At 41.3% G+C, this 20,296-nt stretch overlaps 1 protein-coding gene and 1 pseudogene across 1 annotated transcript; both read left to right on the top strand.

Annotated features, from left to right (window-relative positions):
- Window positions 1-3,298: 3,298 nt before the first annotated feature.
- LOC107567342 (protein delta homolog 1) lies at window positions 3,299-7,119 on the top strand. Its single transcript, XM_016253007.1, has 5 exons — window positions 3,299-3,581; window positions 3,745-3,808; window positions 4,323-4,453; window positions 4,583-4,739; window positions 6,043-7,119. The coding sequence occupies exons 1-5, from the start codon at window positions 3,515-3,517 to the stop codon at window positions 6,614-6,616; spliced, it is 993 nt and encodes a 330-aa protein (XP_016108493.1). The 5' UTR covers window positions 3,299-3,514; the 3' UTR covers window positions 6,617-7,119.
- Window positions 7,120-18,120: 11,001 nt separating this feature from the next.
- LOC107567337 (thyroxine 5-deiodinase-like) lies at window positions 18,121-19,069 on the top strand (annotated as a pseudogene).
- Window positions 19,070-20,296: the final 1,227 nt, after the last annotated feature.

The following is a 20,296-nucleotide window of genomic DNA, read 5'->3' as shown; positions in this document are numbered from 1 at the left end:
ATAGGTGACGGGTGGCGTTTAGTTCAGTGATATTTGTGTGTGTAGTTAGGTGATGGGTGGAGATTAGTTCAGTGATGTTTGTGTGTCTAGTTAGGTGATGGGTGGAGTTTAGGTCTGTGATGTTTGTGTGTGTAGTTAGGTGATGGGAGGAGTTTAGTTCAGTGATGTTTGTGTGTCTAGTTAGGTGATGGGTGGAGTTTAGGTCTGTGATGTTTGTGTGTGTAGTTAGGTGATGGGAGGAGTTTAGTTCAGTGATGTTTGTGTGTCTAGTTAGGTGATGGGTGGAGTTTAGGTCTGTGATGTTTGTGTGTGTAGTTAGGTGATGGGAGGAGTTTAGTTCAGTGATGTTTGTGTGTCTAGTTAGGTGATGGGTGGAGTTTAGGTCTGTGATGTTTGTGTGTGTAGTTAGGTGATGGGAGGAGTTTAGTTCAGTGATGTTTGTGTGTCTAGTTAGGTGATGGGTGGAGTTTAGGTCTGTGATGTTTGTGTGTGTAGTTAGGTGATGGGAGGAGTTTAGTTCAGTGATGTTTGTGTGTCTAGTTAGGTGATGGGTGGAGTTTAGGTCTGTGATGTTTGTGTGTGTAGTTAGGTGATGGGAGGAGTTTAGTTCAGTGATGTTTGTGTGTCTAGTTAGGTGATGGGTGGAGTTTAGGTCTGTGATGTTTGTGTGTGTAGTTAGGTGATGGGAGGAGTTTAGTTCAGTGATGTTTGTGTGTCTAGTTAGGTGATGGGTGGAGTTTAGGTCTGTGATGTTTGTGTGTGTAGTTAGGTGATGGGAGGAGTTTAGTTCAGTGATGTTTGTGTGTCTAGTTAGGTGATGGGTGGAGTTTAGGTCTGTGATGTTTGTGTGTGTAGTTAGGTGATGGGAGGAGTTTAGTTCAGTGATGTTTGTGTGTCTAGTTAGGTGATGGGTGGAGTTTAGGTCTGTGATGTTTGTGTGTGTAGTTAGGTGATGGGAGGAGTTTAGTTCAGTGATGTTTGTGTGTCTAGTTAGGTGATGGGTGGAGTTTAGGTCTGTGATGTTTGTGTGTGTAGTTAGGTGATGGGAGGAGTTTAGTTCAGTGATGTTTGTGTGTCTAGTTAGGTGATGGGTGGAGTTTAGGTCTGTGATGTTTGTGTGTGTAGTTAGGTGATGGGAGGAGTTTAGTTCAGTGATGTTTGTGTGTCTAGTTAGGTGATGGGTGGAGTTTAGGTCTGTGATGTTTGTGTGTGTAGTTAGGTGATGGGAGGAGTTTAGTTCAGTGATGTTTGTGTGTCTAGTTAGGTGATGGGTGGAGTTTAGGTCTGTGATGTTTGTGTGTGTAGTTAGGTGATGGGAGGAGTTTAGTTCAGTGATGTTTGTGTGTCTAGTTAGGTGATGGGTGGAGTTTAGGTCTGTGATGTTTGTGTGTGTAGTTAGGTGATGGGAGGAGTTTAGTTCAGTGATGTTTGTGTGTCTAGTTAGGTGATGGGTGGAGTTTAGGTCTGTGATGTTTGTGTGTGTAGTTAGGTGATGGGAGGAGTTTAGTTCAGTGATGTTTGTGTGTCTAGTTAGGTGATGGGTGGAGTTTAGGTCTGTGATGTTTGTGTGTGTAGTTAGGTGATGGGAGGAGTTTAGTTCAGTGATGTTTGTGTGTCTAGTTAGGTGATGGGTGGAGTTTAGGTCTGTGATGTTTGTGTGTGTAGTTAGGTGATGGGAGGAGTTTAGTTCAGTGATGTTTGTGTGTCTAGTTAGGTGATGGGTGGAGTTTAGGTCTGTGATGTTTGTGTGTGTAGTTAGGTGATGGGAGGAGTTTAGTTCAGTGATGTTTGTGTGTCTAGTTAGGTGATGGGTGGAGTTTAGGTCTGTGATGTTTGTGTGTGTAGTTAGGTGATGGGAGGAGTTTAGTTCAGTGATGTTTGTGTGTCTAGTTAGGTGATGGGTGGAGTTTAGGTCTGTGATGTTTGTGTGTGTAGTTAGGTGATGGGAGGAGTTTAGTTCAGTGATGTTTGTGTGTCTAGTTAGGTGATGGGTGGAGTTTAGGTCTGTGATGTTTGTGTGTGTAGTTAGGTGATGGGAGGAGTTTAGTTCAGTGATGTTTGTGTGTCTAGTTAGGTGATGGGTGGAGTTTAGGTCTGTGATGTTTGTGTGTGTAGTTAGGTGATGGGAGGAGTTTAGTTCAGTGATGTTTGTGTGTCTAGTTAGGTGATGGGTGGAGTTTAGGTCTGTGATGTTTGTGTGTGTAGTTAGGTGATGGGAGGAGTTTAGTTCAGTGATGTTTGTGTGTCTAGTTAGGTGATGGGTGGAGTTTAGGTCTGTGATGTTTGTGTGTGTAGTTAGGTGATGGGAGGAGTTTAGTTCAGTGATGTTTGTGTGTCTAGTTAGGTGATGGGTGGAGTTTAGGTCTGTGATGTTTGTGTGTGTAGTTAGGTGATGGGAGGAGTTTAGTTCAGTGATGTTTGTGTGTCTAGTTAGGTGATGGGTGGAGTTTAGGTCTGTGATGTTTGTGTGTGTAGTTAGGTGATGGGAGGAGTTTAGTTCAGTGATGTTTGTGTGTCTAGTTAGGTGATGGGTGGAGTTTAGGTCTGTGATGTTTGTGTGTGTAGTTAGGTGATGGGAGGAGTTTAGTTCAGTGATGTTTGTGTGTCTAGTTAGGTGATGGGTGGAGTTTAGGTCTGTGATGTTTGTGTGTGTAGTTAGGTGATGGGAGGAGTTTAGTTCAGTGATGTTTGTGTGTCTAGTTAGGTGATGGGTGGAGTTTAGGTCTGTGATGTTTGTGTGTGTAGTTAGGTGATGGGAGGAGTTTAGTTCAGTGATGTTTGTGTGTCTAGTTAGGTGATGGGTGGAGTTTAGGTCTGTGATGTTTGTGTGTGTAGTTAGGTGATGGGAGGAGTTTAGTTCAGTGATGTTTGTGTGTCTAGTTAGGTGATGGGTGGAGTTTAGGTCTGTGATGTTTGTGTGTGTAGTTAGGTGATGGGTGGAGTTTAGGTCTGTGATGTTTGTGTGTGTAGTTAGGTGATAGGTGGAGTTTAGTTCAGTGATGTTTGTGTGTGTAGTTAGGTGATGGGTGGAGTTTAGTTCAGTGGTGTTTGTGTGTGTAGTTAGGTGATGGGTGGAGTTTAGTTCAGTGGTGTTTGTCTGTGTAGTTAGGTGATGGGTGGAGTTTAGTTCAGTGGTGTTTGTGTGTGTAGTTAGGTGATGGGTGTAGGTGATGGGTGGAGTTTAGTTCAGTGGTGTTTGTGTGTGTAGTTAGGTGATGGGTGGAGTTTAGTTCAGTGATGTTTGTGTGTGTAGTTAGGTGATGGGTGTAGGTGATGGGTGGAGTTTAGTTCAGTGTGTCAGGCTGAGGCAGCAGCAGCTTGCGGAGGGTCAGTCGGATTTACCTCTCAAACTCGCTTTGACCGTCGCGGACTTTCTCAGATGAGTTTGTTTTCACTCTGAGTACTAGTCTGGAGGACTAGTTTAGCGATGTGCTGCTCGCGCGCTCAGCGGCAAGTTTGTGTGATGATGTGAAGGCGATTATCAGCGGAGGATCGAGGATAGAGCTGCGGGAGGATGCATGTATTTCTCCGGCTCGGATTCTTATTTCTGCTGCTCTTCTGCGCGCCTGTTTCTGCTCAAGGTGAAATATCGATATTAATATATATCTCTTATTTTACCCGTTGCGTTTCTACTGCTGTCAGTCAACTTCATGTGTTGGAGTGTGTAAGATATGATATATGACAGACTCTGGACACATGCTTGTTTATTCATCAGTGTGTGTGTGTGTGTGTGTGTGTGTTTAGGTCCAGAATGTGGAGCTGGATGTCATCAACACCACGGCTTCTGTGAGCAGTCTGGAGAATGCAGGTATGTGTGTGTGTGTGTTTATATGTGTGTATGAGTGTGTGCACTGGTTTGGGTTGTTTATGAGGAGACACAAATTTGTATAATGACATGGGTATGACACAGGTATTACAATATGAAGGTGGTTTATGGGGACACTACCTGTGTGTGTGTGGGTTTGTGTGTGTGTGTGTGTGTGTGTTTGTGAGTGAGTGTGTGTGTGTGTGTGTGTGTGTGTGTGTGTGTGTGTGTGTGTGAGAGTGAGAGTGAGAGTGTGTGTGTGTGTGTGTGAGAGTGAGTGTGTGTGTGTGTGTGTGTGTGTGTGTGTGAGAGAGTGTGTGTGTGTTAGATGTCATTAACCATTTTAGAAACAAATGAATAATTGAATGCTGTCAATGTGTGAGAGATTTTAATCTATCAGTAGAAGTCTCCAGAGACTCACATATGTTTTATGGATGTTCTTTAGAAGCAGTTAAAGGTCAGTGACACATTAGTATGGATGTGTGTTGTAAAGCAGGTGTTGTGGTGTGTGTTACAGGTGCAGAGCAGGTTGGCGAGGCGCGGCGTGCGATCAGTGCGTTCCTTCACCTGACTGTGTTCACGGAGCGTGTGAAGAACCCGGGCAGTGCATCTGTGAGCGCGGCTGGACGGGCGCTCGCTGCGATCGAGGTCTAGTGTCCTACAGGACTTTATAAAGGAGTATCAGCAGAGATGAATTCTTAGAAATAGAAGGGTCTTGTGAACGGTGGAGGAGTGCTGTGATGACGATAACAATGTGAATCTGTTGTTTTCTCTCAGATGTTCACCAGTGTTCATCAAAGCCCTGCTCGGGAAACTCTACCTGCGTGGAGACCGGAGGAGGAGGAGGAGGAGGAGGAGGATATGTCTGCCTTTGTCCTCCTGGATTCACAGGCGATAGCTGCCAGCTGAAGAAAGGACCGTGTTTAGTGAACGGGTAACACTGATTCTAGTTAAAACAGAGACGGGATGACAGACCATTTCCTCGGTTAAACGTTTGTGGATTGAAAAACTAGAAAATATCGCTCACATAAAGCTGCTGTTGACGTGAGATCATCTAGTGCTGCCATTCATTTCTAACCGCATTGATCATCCTTATTTGACCTTTACTAAGAAATCAAATGCTCACTAATGCTAGATCAATTGATCACGCATGTACACCTCTGATTAGATTAGACAAACAGTATCTTTACTTTACGCTTAAACATGTCTGAACTTCATTGCATTGGATACAAAATATCAAACCAAGTTGTATTTGTGCTCAAATGATGCCGAAGTTCAACTATCTTCATTTTATTTTGAACTGCTTTTTAAAGGGTGTATAACGTCAGTTCTCCTCACATGAACAAATTAACATGTTACATAAAGTTTGGCATCCAACCAGAAGGTCAAGTCACCTTTATTTCTACAACATTTTATACAATACAGATTGTTTCAAAGCAGCTTCACAGTAATAAACAGGAAAATACCAGAATCAGTGATGCAAACGTCATGAAATATGAGACAAACTCTAATTCAGCTGTAAAGCTACAGAATACAACAGAGTCATTATTCAGATCATTGCAGTTCAAATTTTGTTCTTGCTTCATTTTCAAACTTAAAAAACTACATTTTGTGAAATATTTTAATTAAAAAGTGTCACTTGTTTTGATATTTTGATATATAATGCAAAGACAAATGTGTCCCTGCAGCACAAAAGCAGTGTTAAGTCGCTGGGGGATATTTGTAGCAATAGCCAACAATACATTGTATGGGTCACAATTATATATTTCTCTTTTATGCCAAAAATCATTAGGATATTAAGTTAAGATCATGTTCCATGAAGATATTTTGTACATCTCCTACCGTAAATATATCAAAACTTAATGTTTGATTAGTAATATGCATTGCTAAGAACTTCATTTGAACAACTTTAAAGATGATTTTCTCAATATTTAGATTTTTTTGCACCCTCAGATTCCAGATTTTCAAATAGTTGTATCTCAGCCAAATATTGTCCTATCCTAACAAACCATACATCAATGGAAAGATTATTATGATGTATAAATCTCAATTTCACAAAACTGACCCTTATGACTGGTTTTGTGCTCCAGGGTCACATTTATGAATTGTGGTCTGACTGTCTAAATGAAGCTAAAATAAGGAAACTGGATGGAGACGTGCAGCTGTTAAGCGTTTGCATAAAGCGACAGAATGCTTGCGTGTTGGTGAAACTCTGATGTGTTTCCTCTCATCCGCAGCTCTCTCTGTCAGAACGGAGGAACCTGCACGAACACGAGTGGCTTTGACAGCCGTTGCTCCTGCCTCTGTCCACCTGGATTCACTGGCGCTGTCTGTGAGATGGAGCTTGACGTCTGCGAGCCCAATCCGTGTGTGAACGGCGGCAGATGCGTCCGTCGTGACCCGACTTACACCTGCGTCTGCCCGCACAGATTCACCGGCCCGTCCTGTGAACTCCATACCAGCAAGCTCAAGCCCAAAGCGGGAGGTCCGGGTCACTACGCCGCAGCAGCTCTCGCTTTCCACAAGCTGCTGCGTCCGCCCGAGCGTGAGCCACTCCAGCCGTCCGGTCCGCTGGTCACCCGCAGCCAGATCATCTGCTTCTCCGTCCTGGCTCTCCTCACCTGTCTGGTGATCCTGGTCACGACGGGCATCGTCTTCTTTAACCGCTGCGAGACGTGGATGGCGAACGCCAAGTACAGCCAGCTGGTGCGACAGCAGAGAGAGCAGCAGAGAGAGCAGCATTCGCTCAACATCATCCTGCCGGAGAAAATCAAGCTGAGCAACTACAGCAAGCATTACACATCCATATGAAGCGGATCCGTGCGTCTGGACGACAGAAACCCAGACGAGAGGTTTGGTGCTTCAGTCTCTCGTGTGAAAAAGAGAAGATGAAAAACTGCTGTAGGATTGTTGGAATAGGTGCATATATCAAGCGGACAACACTCACGGCTCTCTCTCATTCAGAAGGCCGGTGAAATAAATGGTTTTCACTCATCTCTAGTTACCATCAGTGCGTGAGTTCAGTGATTGTGATATTGTGATATACCTGGTTTAACGCTGGTGAACGGATGAACGGGTCACCACGGCGTGTTACGACTCAAGCGCTGCTGAAGAGCTGGCCGTTATTGAGATGTTTTCATCACCTGAGCATTTCGTAAACGTTACTTTTCATGCACATATTTACATGTGAACAAATGTTTAATGTAGCACTAAATAAACGTCATGAACAATGTACACAGTTAATACTCTTTCTGAATTGATGCTGTCGTATGGTATCTTTTTTTTTTTAATTACGGTGTTTCTGTGGGCCTTTAAAACTCTTAAATTCATAAAGTCATGGAATTAAATGTTGCATGCGCTGCAAAAAAAATAAACATTTTCCTCTGTATTTTTGTTTTACAGGACAAATATCTGAACATTCTTAAATCAATTTACTGCAAATGTAAAATGTCTTGCTTTACACTTGTTTTTACTGACAGATATTTGTTCTTGTTTTATCGTAAATCTACTTCATTTTGATCACTTTCACTTAAAACAGGACTTCTTATCTTCTGGCATGACATTATGACATTAGCCATTTGAACTGGAAAGCAAGAAGACGTGTTTCCTTGGATGTATTCCTTGGTCTCAAGAAACTCTTAAATTTACCTTCATATTTCATAAAACCTGCAGAAACCCTGTAACGACTCTTATAAATTAAGCAAGATAATGTGCTGATATTTCTAGTAAATCTCGATGTGTATTGATTATGTATTGTGTTGATCTGTAGATTGTCAGGTGACGGTCTTTGCTGCCATCTACCGGTTACACGCGGAATAACGTTAAGGGACGTGTTTCACTTAGTTTTGGTGCTCAGCTTTGAACTGCCCATGAACACAGCTTAACCAGCAGCACGCGGCCTCCAGCTCCTGCTCAGTGCTTCTTCATGGACAGACACTGAAGAGTGGCAGCAGTAATGTCACGCTCAGCAATAGTTGCATGGATGTTGCCGGTCAGCTCTCTACAATAGAGGCACTTCATCAGTTTCTGTCATTCTGAAGCAGAAGCTTTGATGTCAAGTCAGCTTTATTTATATTTATATACTGTAGCGTGTCTATAGTGTCTGTGCAATCAGTCAAGCGTCCCCAACTAAACAAGCCAAAGAAACCACACCTCCGTCGGTGACAGAAATGGAGAAAAAACCTTGGGAGAAACCAGGCTGCAGTTTGCTCCCATGAAGCGTCTCTTGATGGCTTTAGTGTGACGTCCTGATGAAGTGTAGGAAGATCAGAGGACCAGCAGAAAATGGCTGTGAACTCCTTGACCCCCGAGTAGAAAAATATTACGCTTTTGTCTCAGGCTTCAGTGAATTTCCAGGGATTGAATACCAGCGACACGATTCTGAACGTCTCTTTTGTTCCTCTGGAAATCCCTCCAAGTTCTGCTTACATAAAAACACACTGTTTATCATCAAAAACGTGATGGAGAAAATAAACGTTTAGCTGCACATTATACAATGCATCATTCCATTCAACAATATAACAGCTTTGACACGTGCATGTCATGCCTGTACAGACCAATGGCACATTTTTCTGTGTGTTATTAATATTTTTATTATGTGGTGACAGTTTTGTCTAATAAGCACCCTCTCGCACAACCTCTCGTACATTATTTGAAGGATTTATGCTGTGTGTAATGATAATGAAGTGATGTAAACCACACTAAAATTCCTTAACCGTAATGTTTTTTTAATCGCTTCAGAGTTATTTTGGGTCTGAGATATTCTGATGATGATTTATAGGTATGTGCACACATCAGAAAGAGCTGACAGTAAAGCAGGAAAGAAGCCATGTTTACAAACAGTGTTGGATGTGATTTACAGTAAAGACGTTAATGCTTCATAATCAGAGCTTTCAGAGCCCGTTAGGGTCATTTGTAAAGTAAGTTACATGCATGAATCATTCTGGGCGGCTTTGAAGTAGTTGTCTGTGCGATGATGGCGTTTATCTCTCAAAGCGAGTGCTTCTCGCCTCTGGTTGTCCAGTGCTGCTGTTTGTTTCAATCAGTCGGTTTACAGTAAGGTATCTCATCACAACCCCTTCAGTGTAAACCAATCAGTGAGTCCACATTCTCACATCTCAGTTATCATTGGGTAAATTGAGAGAAGACCTGCAGATGTATTCATAATCTCTTCTATTATCATCTAAGGAGAATTATTGGAGAGTGTTTGCGTTCGTCACATTAAAGCCTTTAACGTTTGTCTCCGATGTTCCTCTGATGAACTCATCTTTCGATCTTGAATCTCATACTTTTGACAAAACCACAGCTAAACGCCTCAATTTGTGCAATTCCTGCAGGCTGTTTATGAAACATATATGACCGAGTGTCCACATGACACGATTCATGATGCTAATCCTTTCTGGTCCAGCTCTAGCAGATCAGAAGTAGTTTAGGGATAGTTCAGCTGATAAGGAAAATGTGGCCTGAGGTTGAGCACATTTTTGGGTCAACGGTTCCTTTAAAGAATTGTTTCTGTCATTGGGTGGGTTAGTGGTTTTGTGTCGGTAAGTGAAAGGTTGAAGGTTCGATCCAGGAGCTTCTGTCACCTCTGAACAACAGAAGAAAGTCTCATTAGAAGTAACCTATATCTCACTCAAATGAATGAAGCTCTTTCTGATCCTGAATGGTCCTCGTGATCTGAGTTTAACGCAGGTGCTTCAGTCTCAGATGTGTGATTTTAATGTGACCCTCGGGTTTGCTTTCAGTGAAAACCTGCTCATGATAAACAAGCAGCCAAGACTTTATTGTTAAATAAATGAAATACAGATACAGATGATGACTGATGACAATGTTTCAACCACAGACCCGAGACAAACCGTGCTATTTCTCTTACTGTTACTGACAGATTTATAATTAACATGCAATTATAAATGCATTTACATTTAGTCATTTTGCAGACTAAATGGACATTAAAAATATTAAAATAGACTATTAAACCGCAACAAAAAAAACGTTTTAACCACAAAACGCAGTTAATCTGGTGCACACAGTGTGTTTGGACAGAGGAATAGCTTTATAAAAACATTGTTCCGCACATCAGGTTAAAGCGCTACTGGAATTAAGTTCAACCAGATGTATTTGTAGGAACAAGAGCTGAACATGACCAGCGATCTGTGTTGTGGGATAATATTTCACGTCCTTTTTGTGTGCGTTTGTAACGCGATCGGAGGAGCGACAGAGATGATCGCGAGCAGATGGAGAGACTCCTGCGGAGAATCACATTACCTTCAGAAGCAGACCGAGTCTGATGATCTTCATCTGTCAGATCAGGGCAGGCTGTTCTGTTAGGGTCAAGCTCTGGATTCGGCTCGGTCTGCATGTACAGTTAATGCATAGAGGTCTATGAAATGTCCAATACAAAACATAGACATAGCATAACCATAGCAAATCCATACCGTAACCAGAATATATATATGTGTGTGTGTGTGTGTGTGTGTTTATAACGTTGCATCCAGCTCTAATCTGATAAACGCGACTATAAGGCATTAAAACATTTACAAAAAAGTTAACATCATGATTTTATGTAAAACTGCATTTGTGTGTGTGTCAAGTCAAGTCACCTTTATTTATATAGCGCTTTTAACAATACAGATTGTGTCAAAGCAACTGTACAGCATTAATTAGGAAAATAGTGTGTCAATAAAGCAGAAAGACAATAGTAAACACTCATTTTTCAGTTAAAGACAATTCATCATTGAATTCAGTGATGTCATCATCCAGCTCAGTTCAGTTTAAATAGTATCTGTGCAATCAAGTCAACGATATCGCTGGAAATGAAGTGTCCCCAACTAAGCAAGCCAGAGGAACCAAAACTCCATCGGTGTTGTGTATCGCCAATAGAGTGTGTGTGTGTGTGTGTGTGTGTGTGTGTGTGTGTGTGTGTGTGTGTGTGTGTGTGTGAGAAAAGAGCTGTAGAAATTAGGGTTGCATGATATATCGTTTCAGCATCGATATCGCGATGTGCGCACCGGACGCGACAGCTGTACAGAGATACCCATTTTAAAGACATTTAGTAGCAGAGCTACTGCAAGGGATTTTCAGTGCTGGAAATCCATTTATCCTTTGTTGAAAGGTCCGTGTCGCCGTGGAGAGCGCAGGTCATGGTCGCTTAGCAAGAGCAGACACCAGGAAAGCTCCCGAGCGCTTAGGAAAGAAGCAGAAACTTGTTTTAGGCGCGCCATGTGAACGGCCCCAAAGTCTGTCTACACTGGATGCAACAAAGCGACCGTTGCATATCATTTGAACTTTGTGTCAGTACATCATAAATGGAACGAGGCATCAGTTTACTGTCAGGGTTTGTCGTGTTGCGCCACATCCAGTGTAGTCAGTCGCACAGCATCACTGATTATAATGGGTTCTATTGTATTTTGTCACGCAGCTCGTGTCCGGTGAAGATACAGTGTGAGCCGATGCACGTGAACACTGATTTCTGTTCAATTCTGCATCTATTTGTGCCTGAAATACTGTGCTCTGCAAGTATCCTTGTAAACAGTTGCTTATGCTTTAGGTGAAGGTAAACAACTGAGAAAGAAAATGGAGGTGTAACAGTATATTGGTTCACAGCAGTTTAATGTTCCTGTTGCTTTCTCTGTCATGAACGTTAATCAAACAACAAAACACAAAGAAAACTCACTTTTGTCGCTTTAACACAGATTTTGTTAGATTTAATTTATAGTGAAAACTATGCAGTGTTGTTTTACATTTGATTATTCAATTTCTGTACCTGAATACTGTTAGACTTACCTGAAAAATATAAAGCACGGCTTATTTCATTTGTATCTTTGTTCTGTTATTTATCTATGCTTGTCATTTTATTTCCTATGCTGATTTACTCGCCTACAAAATCACCCCAATCATTGATTTTTTTTTCTAAATAGAGCTATTGATAATCTAGTAATCTGATTTTTTTTTCTTCATATTGCAATATATATTGCAGGTAAAAAAATATCACAATGTGAGTTTTTTCCAATATCGTGCAGCCCTAGTAGAAATGAATATGATTCGTGTCTTTCACGCAGATGAAGGGAGGTTTAGTTTGTCCTCGTTCGACCTCAGAGCCTCTGCCGTCTGTGTGTCACTGCAAACCTGTCTGACAGCTGACGAGAGAGACATGATAGTGCTGTGAGTTATTATAGAGGACCGAGCCAATCACACACACACACACACACACACACACGGTTTGATTGCATAAGCAGCACATACTAAAGCTGCTCATTTCCTCTGAAAATGAAAACTCTGATTTGCTGGAGACAGCCGGGAATTTATCTCCCATGGCAACCGACATGTGACGAAATATCAGACACACTTTACCTGCACCAATGTTCTGACCTGCGTTTGCATCAACACAGAAATACATAGGCTATACAGAAATATATATTAGTTGATCAAAATATTCCAAATGCAGAGACAGAAAACACTCTTGTAGCACATGCAGAAAAGAAAGCGAGCATCAGTTTGACCAGAACACAGTTCTGAAGTCATCAGCCATTCCGTCTGCGCTCGAGACATCTGCTTGTGTGAAGCCGTTTCTGATGTGGGTTGTGTTACTCGTGATGCTGGTCAGTGAGTGCACTTCATAGGTCACATGTTAGCCTTTGACCTCCTGGAATCTGGCAGATGTTTGGCGGTGTGTTCAGAGAAAACATGTCTAAATACAGTATCTCTAAAATACTGAGAATGTCTGAAATGTTGCATTTAAGGATGAAGACTTTACTGTAGCTGGAGAAGATGAAGATGAAGTTTTGTCTCAGGAGAAACACATGCACTGTCTTATTATGATGCACACAGCTTGCACAGATGAATTTTGGTGAAATTAAGACTCAAATATGGAAAAGTGACTCAAAGTTACAGTATGAATATGAAAGAAGACGCATTGGCGAATGCTTTATAAGAGCATTAAGTCATTAGGCTCCTCTGACGCGTGTTTACTGACTCTCTCAGCTTCAGGTTGCTTGTATTAATATCCTGCGGTTGAAAGCAGATTGCAGTGCGGTTGCTCTGGTGTTATATTTGCATTCCAGGCGCGGTGAGAAACTCTAACCTACCGACGTTTGAGATTTACTTGGAAATGTTCACTTAGAAATTGCTAGTAAATGGCAATGCTGAACTAAACATTAAAAATAGACATTAAACAATAGAAAGAAATATGTTTTTCTTTTAAAACATGCTCCAGTAATCCTTGTTTTATTTACAACTTAAAAAAACATTTTGGTAACCCTTTACAATAAGGTTTAATTTCTTAGTGAAATACTTTAGTTAACATGGACTAACTCTGAACAACATTCCTCGACAGCATTTATTAATCTTAGCTAATGTTAATCTCAACATTTATTATTACATTTTTAGGATCAAAAGTTTTATCTGTTAATAGTTAATGCACTGAATGCTACTAACATGAATATATTAATGCAACTAGTTAATGCAACTAACACGAATGTGAACATTAACAAAGGTTAATAAATGCTGTAATATAAATGTATTAATTGTTAGTTTATGTTATTGAATTAACTGATGATGACCTTATTGTTACCGTATGAGACCTAGTCTTACCAATGATTTTTTTTAGGGTTCCATTTTTCATATTTTGTCACTTACATGTATTGTGGAAAATGTATTAGTTGTGTAGTCATGGCAAAATCAAGGTTTGATGTTTTCAAATGCAGGCAAATTTATGTTTGCTTGTTCAGGATCATTTAAACACTTCGCTTGATTCATGAATTGTGTGTTAAAAAGGCAGAACTACTTTTAGTTGCATCAATACGGGATGGAGATCATTTATTTGTGTGTTGTTCAGTGATAGTATGTGGCATTTTATTCGTTGTCGTGATTCTTGAGCGAGTCTAGATTCAACCGTGTGTGAAAAGTGCATTGTGTTAGACTGTACAGCGAATGAGCTGTGATTGGACAATACAGATGGAACGAGCATGTGACGTGCTGTGCTTTGGTCATGATGGAAATACTGTAAATCTATGAAAGTGTGTGGAAGACTTACGTTTGATCCCTTTTTAAAGAAGACACTTGGCTGATTATTGCTGACATGAAAAAAAAGTTATAGAAGTTTAAGTTTATTATTATGAAACAAGCACAAAAATACTATTTTAAAATTTTGTATGAAATATGTATATTTTCCAAGACATGTTTGACACTAAAACGGCAAGAAAATCAAAGCCAATTTGAATTTGAGGTTGATATCTCAAAAAATGAGCTTTCAGTCAGATTTTGTTTGGGCGCAGTACCAAACTCTTCCACTAGATGAAATTCGCTCCCCGTTCATTTCCAATGCATCATTTTTGACCACGAACAGTACCAGGATTACTGTTTTTTCAGGACCATTTAATCTTTTTGAATCATGTTCATGATTTTTTTTGTGTTCACATTGCAAGTGCCAAAACCGTTACCAAGTTTCGTACCGTTCTGATGAAGTAAAAAAAAAAAGAAAAAAAAAAACTTAAATTTTTCAGCCAGAAATGACCAAACATCACCAGATGGTTAAATAATTACTGTATTTATTTATTTTTATCTGGGTCTGTCGTCCTGCAGTATTTAACCCAATATGAAGCCCAACATCATCCGGCCCCAAAACCCAAAAATGTTAATGCTGGAGATCATTTGAGCAATTATGATTACAATAACGGAAACATGTACCATCTAACGCTTGAGTCACTAACAATCATTATAGTGTTGTGTTGTTTTTCTGTCAAAGTGTGATTATGATGCAAGCCTGTAATTAGGAGTATGACTGAGATCCAGTCGTTAATGCAAGATTATTCAAATGTTTCCGCAGGAAATTAAAGGCTTTGATTGTTTTGTGCTGAAAATCCGCTTACAGAGTTTGAGCTTCTGAACATCGGGCCCCAAAAGTTTTCTGGTGAACGTTACAAACGTCAGTCATGAGGAAAACAAAAGCATTGTTATTTGCAAGAGAATATGCTTTATAGAAACCATTCTGAACGATGAATATTTGGCTATTTAAGTCAGATAAATTCCAAATTATTATGTCCTAGTATTACACACCCTCTCAGAAGTCTGTTCATTCCTATTGGTTTATGACATTAAATAAGTACTTTAAGTGATGTGCTCTAATGTAGATAGTCACTGTTACACGAATAAACCAGTGCAGAGCTCCAGACCGAGTGTTAGTAGCAGTCTTTCATTTCAGGAAAAACTATAAAAGCTGATGAGACTGAAATGATGGGTTACAGGCCTTTCATTCCAGCTCTCTGAGCTTGTAAAATCATGCAAAGCTCTTAAACGGAAGACGAATGTAATGTTCTGTTGTACGTCAACAAATTCACATTAACATTCATATTTACAACTTTCAGTTTTTGCATTGTTGCTGTGCAGCATATATTTCATCTGCATGCAATAGTGTTGTTGTACTAGTGAAGCATATTTACACTCTTCCATAATTCTGTTTTCCATGTGCAGCCTTTGCCAGTGAGCCTTGCTATGCATTTATGCATTTAGCAGACTCTTTATCCAAAAAACTTACAAAAAAGCAATTTGTCAAACAATAGTCGCAATGAAATGGCAGGTTCATTAGACGACTACAAGAGGAGAAATGCAGAAAGGAGCTTATTTTATTTCTGTTTTTATGTGAAAGGGCATTGGTTGAAGAGTGTGCGATGCGTTGCGTCCCATAATGTCAAGTCACCTTTATTTGTAAAGCGCTTTATACAATCCAGAGTGTGTCAAAGCAGCTTTACAGTGTTAAATAAAATAGGCCGTTAATAATGCACTCATCACGCTGTATAAAGTGGCATACGAGAATGATGTATTTCTCAGGACGCTACAGTAACGTGTGCATCTTTGTACGAAATGCAGAGCTATCGAGTTAGAGAGAAAAATGCATTTAGATCAAAGAGCCTCGTGACTGTGGGATTATCAGATGATCAGATAACACGCCATCCTTTGTGACTGCGGTTGCTGAGAAACGGCGGGTAGTTCACGTGAGTCGAGCGGGAGCTGACTGAGGGATGCTGGGAATCAAAGTCTGTTTAGTAAATACTGTATGAGAGACACATCTGCAGGATGAATCGGCTGCGGTCGCTGCGATGACAGTTCGCCGGTGACAGCCTTCATCGTGTTTCATCAGCGCTGGACCTGAGCCACCTCAGTAAGCCTGCGGATCACACTGGATGATTTTCCAGCTCGCTGTCCTCGGATGAACCGAACACTGCTGCCAAGATTCAGCTCAGTTTATAGAAGGTAACTGGGTTACAAGCCAACCAGCACAACAGAGACATAGAGGCCCAGAGAATAAATCAGTCAGTACTGAAGAAACACGCATAAGCACACGGTAAACTGAGAGATCAGACTGGAAACTCCAGATCTGGACGGGGTTTGTTGATGTTGACGGCTCATGCGGTGAAATCCTCAAACACACGACGAGAGCTGCTGTTCAGAGGACAATCCTCAGATGACTAATGCTAGAACAAAGATTTCACAGACCTAGCTCTCGTTTGGCACTGATGCAGCGACTCTTTTTGCAACAAACCTTCTGACTCTCTTAAATTGAGTGAAGAACATAGTTAAGCAACACACATTCAGCAGAATGAACTCATGGCTGTCAGAAGAGCATTGAAGAAGCTGCTTCCATGGAAACACGATAATCTGGTTTACAATGAAACACCGAGACAACGCTCCTCAAGTGCCTCATCTAGATACACACTCCTGCTCCTCTGACATGATTACTGATTCACTTTATCCTGATGAACGCCACAATGAGCACACTTTTTTGTTGTAGCTTTCACAAAGAATAGCCTAAGAAATCTCCGATATCTCCACAGCCTGAATATTCTTTGTATGAACTAAGCTGTTTGGGTAGAATCCATTAAGAATTATAAACCAAAGGAACGGGTCATTTCTTCCGAAAGAGAGAGTTTCATCGTCATCGGAGTGCTCTGTTCGTCTCATTTCAACAGTTTATTCTGTGTTGAAGATGTTTGAGGTCACAGCAGCTGATTCTGGAAGATAAAACAGAACTCCATATGACTGAAGAACAAAAGCTGCTGCTCGAGTCGCTTCATGACGTGCAGTTCAGACGCTCACCTCAGTCCGTTTTCATAAATATAGAGTTTAAGATTGAATGTAATGCGTGACGTAAGGCAGTGGCTGAAGCCGTTTCATCCGTCACAGACGTGCTCCTCTGCATATTCACATGTAACATACACCGCTTATGTGAACACTCACTCTCTCTATACTAATGGTGTGTCCTATTTATGTCTGGCTAAATGTTGTTTGAACATCATAGAATGCATTCTGAACTTATGAACTTAACTTGCGACATATTTAAAGCACAATTTGATACAGTGTGCAGAATCTTACATGTTTAGGTTGAAAGGTGATACAGTAATGCATGGCTGTCATGTAAAGCAACAGCTGTTTTAAGATTAGTGCATCGAGCATGTATGTGAAACAATACCTACCGTGAACACTATAGCTTTATATTCAAATAAGAAATGCAGAACACTTCCATTTCCAAGAACAAAAACACCTTTAAGCAATGAAATAAATGACTCATTCATTCAAGCGATTTGTTCAGAAATGTTGATTTACTGACTCATGAATGAATGACTTGTGATTCACAAGCTCCCGATTACATTTGATTGAATTTGGTGCTGTTCTTTGAACACGGCACACAGGGTTTAGATAAATGGAAAACACTTATGGTTAGATCTTTTTTTTTAATTTGGCTAATCATGTTTTGTTTTGTATATTAACCATATCATCTTAAATCATCTTGAGTAACTCTGTCCTCAGGGTACAAACCTAAATCTGAAGTCTAATTCGATATCGTACTTTATGCATGTTAACAATCATTTGCTGTGCTACAACAGAACAGTCGGCTGCTTTACACTGAGTTAAGGCTGCTCTGTGCCTGCTCAAAATTCTGTGTAAAGACGTAATGCAGCATAAAAGCCAGACTAAATAATGCCTGCTCTGACCCGCCTCAGCCCCAGTATCAGTACTGTATAAAGGTGTAAATGCATTTATACCACCTCTGAGCAGCATCTGAAAGACACCTGAATGCCACTTCAGAAACGCTTCTGTGCCATCTTTAACTGCACTTTTTCATTCATCACTACTGAAAGTATTGAGACTAAAAACGGCATATAGCGCACTTGAAGTTTAGACAGCTTCGTACTTGTGACGGAAGTGATGCATCTTTTTTTTTTTTTTTTGCATCGCTGTGCATTGAATGCTGTAGAAAACTTTGTAACTGACTGAATCTTTTCCACGTCAGTTTCTAGAATTCTTAAATAGTGCATGCTTGAAACTCTCGTGCTGCGCGGCAGTGAATGCGCAATTGATCCGCGTAATTTTGACGCCGGCTGATGATCAGAGGCGCGAGCGCCGCCTGCTGTCTTCAGATGATGGACTCAGACTCTCTCAGACTCGATCAGACATCCGTGCGCTGCTGCAGGTCATGCAGTGGACCGAAGAGAACTTCTGAAGCCATCAAGAGTTTTGATGTTAATAGGAGACGCATTGATTTTAATAACGCACTCCTTTGATCTGCGTTCCGGTCCTCGACGGAGTGACATTCTGGCGTGATGAGCAGAAATATGAGTGAAGTGCCTCGATCTGTCTGTTTGGAGGCGGAGTGACTGACTGACATGCATTCATCACATAAAAGGGAAGTTGAGCAGCTGAACATCAGAAACTCTTCTGGCATCGATCATGAATACGGTGAAGGCGCTGAGAAACGCGCTCGCCTGTTTGGTCATTCTGCCGCGCTTTCTCGTCGCCGCCTTCATGCTGTGGTGTCTTGATTTTCTGTGCGTGAGGAGGAGAGTTTTGATCCGTCTGAGGGATGAGGAGGAGGACGAGGACCCTCCGCTGTGCATCTCCGACAGCAGCCGCATGTTCAGCTGGGAGTCGCTCAAAGCGGTTTTCCACGGACACAAGCTGGACTGGATGAAGTCCGCGCGTCTCGGCCGCGACGCGCCCAACAGTGCAGTAGTTCCGCTCGCGGACCCGACGCGCAGACGCGTGCTGGACTTCGCTTGCGCTCAGAGGCCCCTTCTGCTGAATTTCGGAAGCTGTAGCTGACCGCCGTTCATGACGCGTCTCAAGGCGTTCCAGCGGCTCGTGCTCCAGTACGCGGACGTCGCCGACGCGCTGGTGATTTACATCGAGGAGGCGCACCCGTCCGACGGCTGGACTCTTCTCACCAAATCTACATCTGATCATGACATCTGCCCATCAATCCATTATGTGTGAAATCTATATGTTTTTGTTAATAATCCGCCTCTAGAAGAAAGGACTGGAGTATCAGTTTAATACAGACCATCTGGAGGATCCCGCAGCGCTTTATACTCAGGGTTTGCTGTCGTACGTGATCAGCGTCATCACCGCTTCCACATTGTTAAACATTATTTATCTGAAAACGAGCTCTGCCAACAGACGTCTGCTTTATGAAAACTAAAATGAAAGCATGACGTTGATATGACGTTAAAACAGCATAATCAGACCATCTGTTCTACTTGAGCTTCTCTTCTAGAAACACTGGACTTTAAAACTTTAAAAGTGACCTCAGTCATTTTCCCCATTAAAAAGTCACATAAAAGGAAAGCATGTTTTGAATCTCCAGACATGATAATGCAGGTCATCTCAAGGAGCTCGACATGTTGAGACCACATGACCAGCCAAATGCTACTCAGTGTTTCTCAGTGAATCGTGTTTAACTGATAATAAATGAGAGTTTCTGGCGTCAGAAATTCTGTACTGGCTAGACAACTGACTAGACTTTAAAGGAATAGTTCACCTGAAAATGAAAATGTGCTGTAAGTGTGTTCACCCTCAGGCCATCCCAGATGTGGATGAGTTTGTTTCTTCATCAGATTTGGAGAAATGCAGCATTGCATCACTTGTTTCTACACCAAATTTTCTTAAGTGCACATTTTTGAAGAATAGAACAAGGAAAGACTAGAAAGAGAAACATGTTTCTTTCTCTCTGATGCATTCTCTTTTTTTCACCTGTACTAAAGAAATTAAAATGATTAATCGCACAGGTTTCTAGTGTTCAAAGACGGAAGAGTTGCTTCGGCAGACAGAGAATGTGACGTCTTTCTGTCATGCGTTACATAAAAACCAAAGTCCAGAAGGGCCTTCAATTAAAGTTTGAAATTACATTTCTAAAATGTTCCTCTCAGTCGACTTGAAAGTGTTTCCCCCCCTCAGTGACTTCATAAGAACGCATGAAGCAAAGAAACAAACCTGCTGTTTTCTCGCTTGTAAACCAGCGAGCCGCTTCAATGAAATGCGGTCATCATGTACTCATCCTCATGTTGATCAAACCTGTATGAATTTCTTTCTTCTGTTGAACACAAAAGAACAGCTTCTGGTCCCCATTGACTTTCATTTTTTTCATACTATGGAAGTCAATGGAGACTCACACTCACTCACACACACACACACAGACACACTCACACACACACACACTCACAC

This window comes from Sinocyclocheilus grahami, unplaced genomic scaffold, assembly GCF_001515645.1.
Source record: "Sinocyclocheilus grahami isolate Dianchi unplaced genomic scaffold, SAMN03320097.WGS_v1.1 scaffold1149.1, whole genome shotgun sequence".
Lineage (NCBI taxonomy): Eukaryota > Metazoa > Chordata > Actinopteri > Cypriniformes > Cyprinidae > Sinocyclocheilus > Sinocyclocheilus grahami.
Note: the sequence above shows the minus strand (reverse complement) of the source record. Positions and strands in the feature narration are given on the sequence as shown.

What these genes read in the sequence shown, in the direction of transcription:
- LOC107567342 (XM_016253007.1), top strand. Translation starts at nt 3,515, where the DNA reads ATGCATGTATTTCTCCGGCTCGGATTCTTATTTCTGCTGCTCTTCTGC. An exon ending in GGGCGCTCGCTGCGATCGAG is followed by an intron (nt 4,454 to 4,582) that starts GTCTAGTGTCCT and finishes GTTTTCTCTCAG; the next exon opens with ATGTTCACCAGTGTTCATCA. An exon ending in GGACCGTGTTTAGTGAACGG is followed by an intron (nt 4,740 to 6,042) that starts GTAACACTGATT and finishes TCTCATCCGCAG; the next exon opens with CTCTCTCTGTCAGAACGGAG.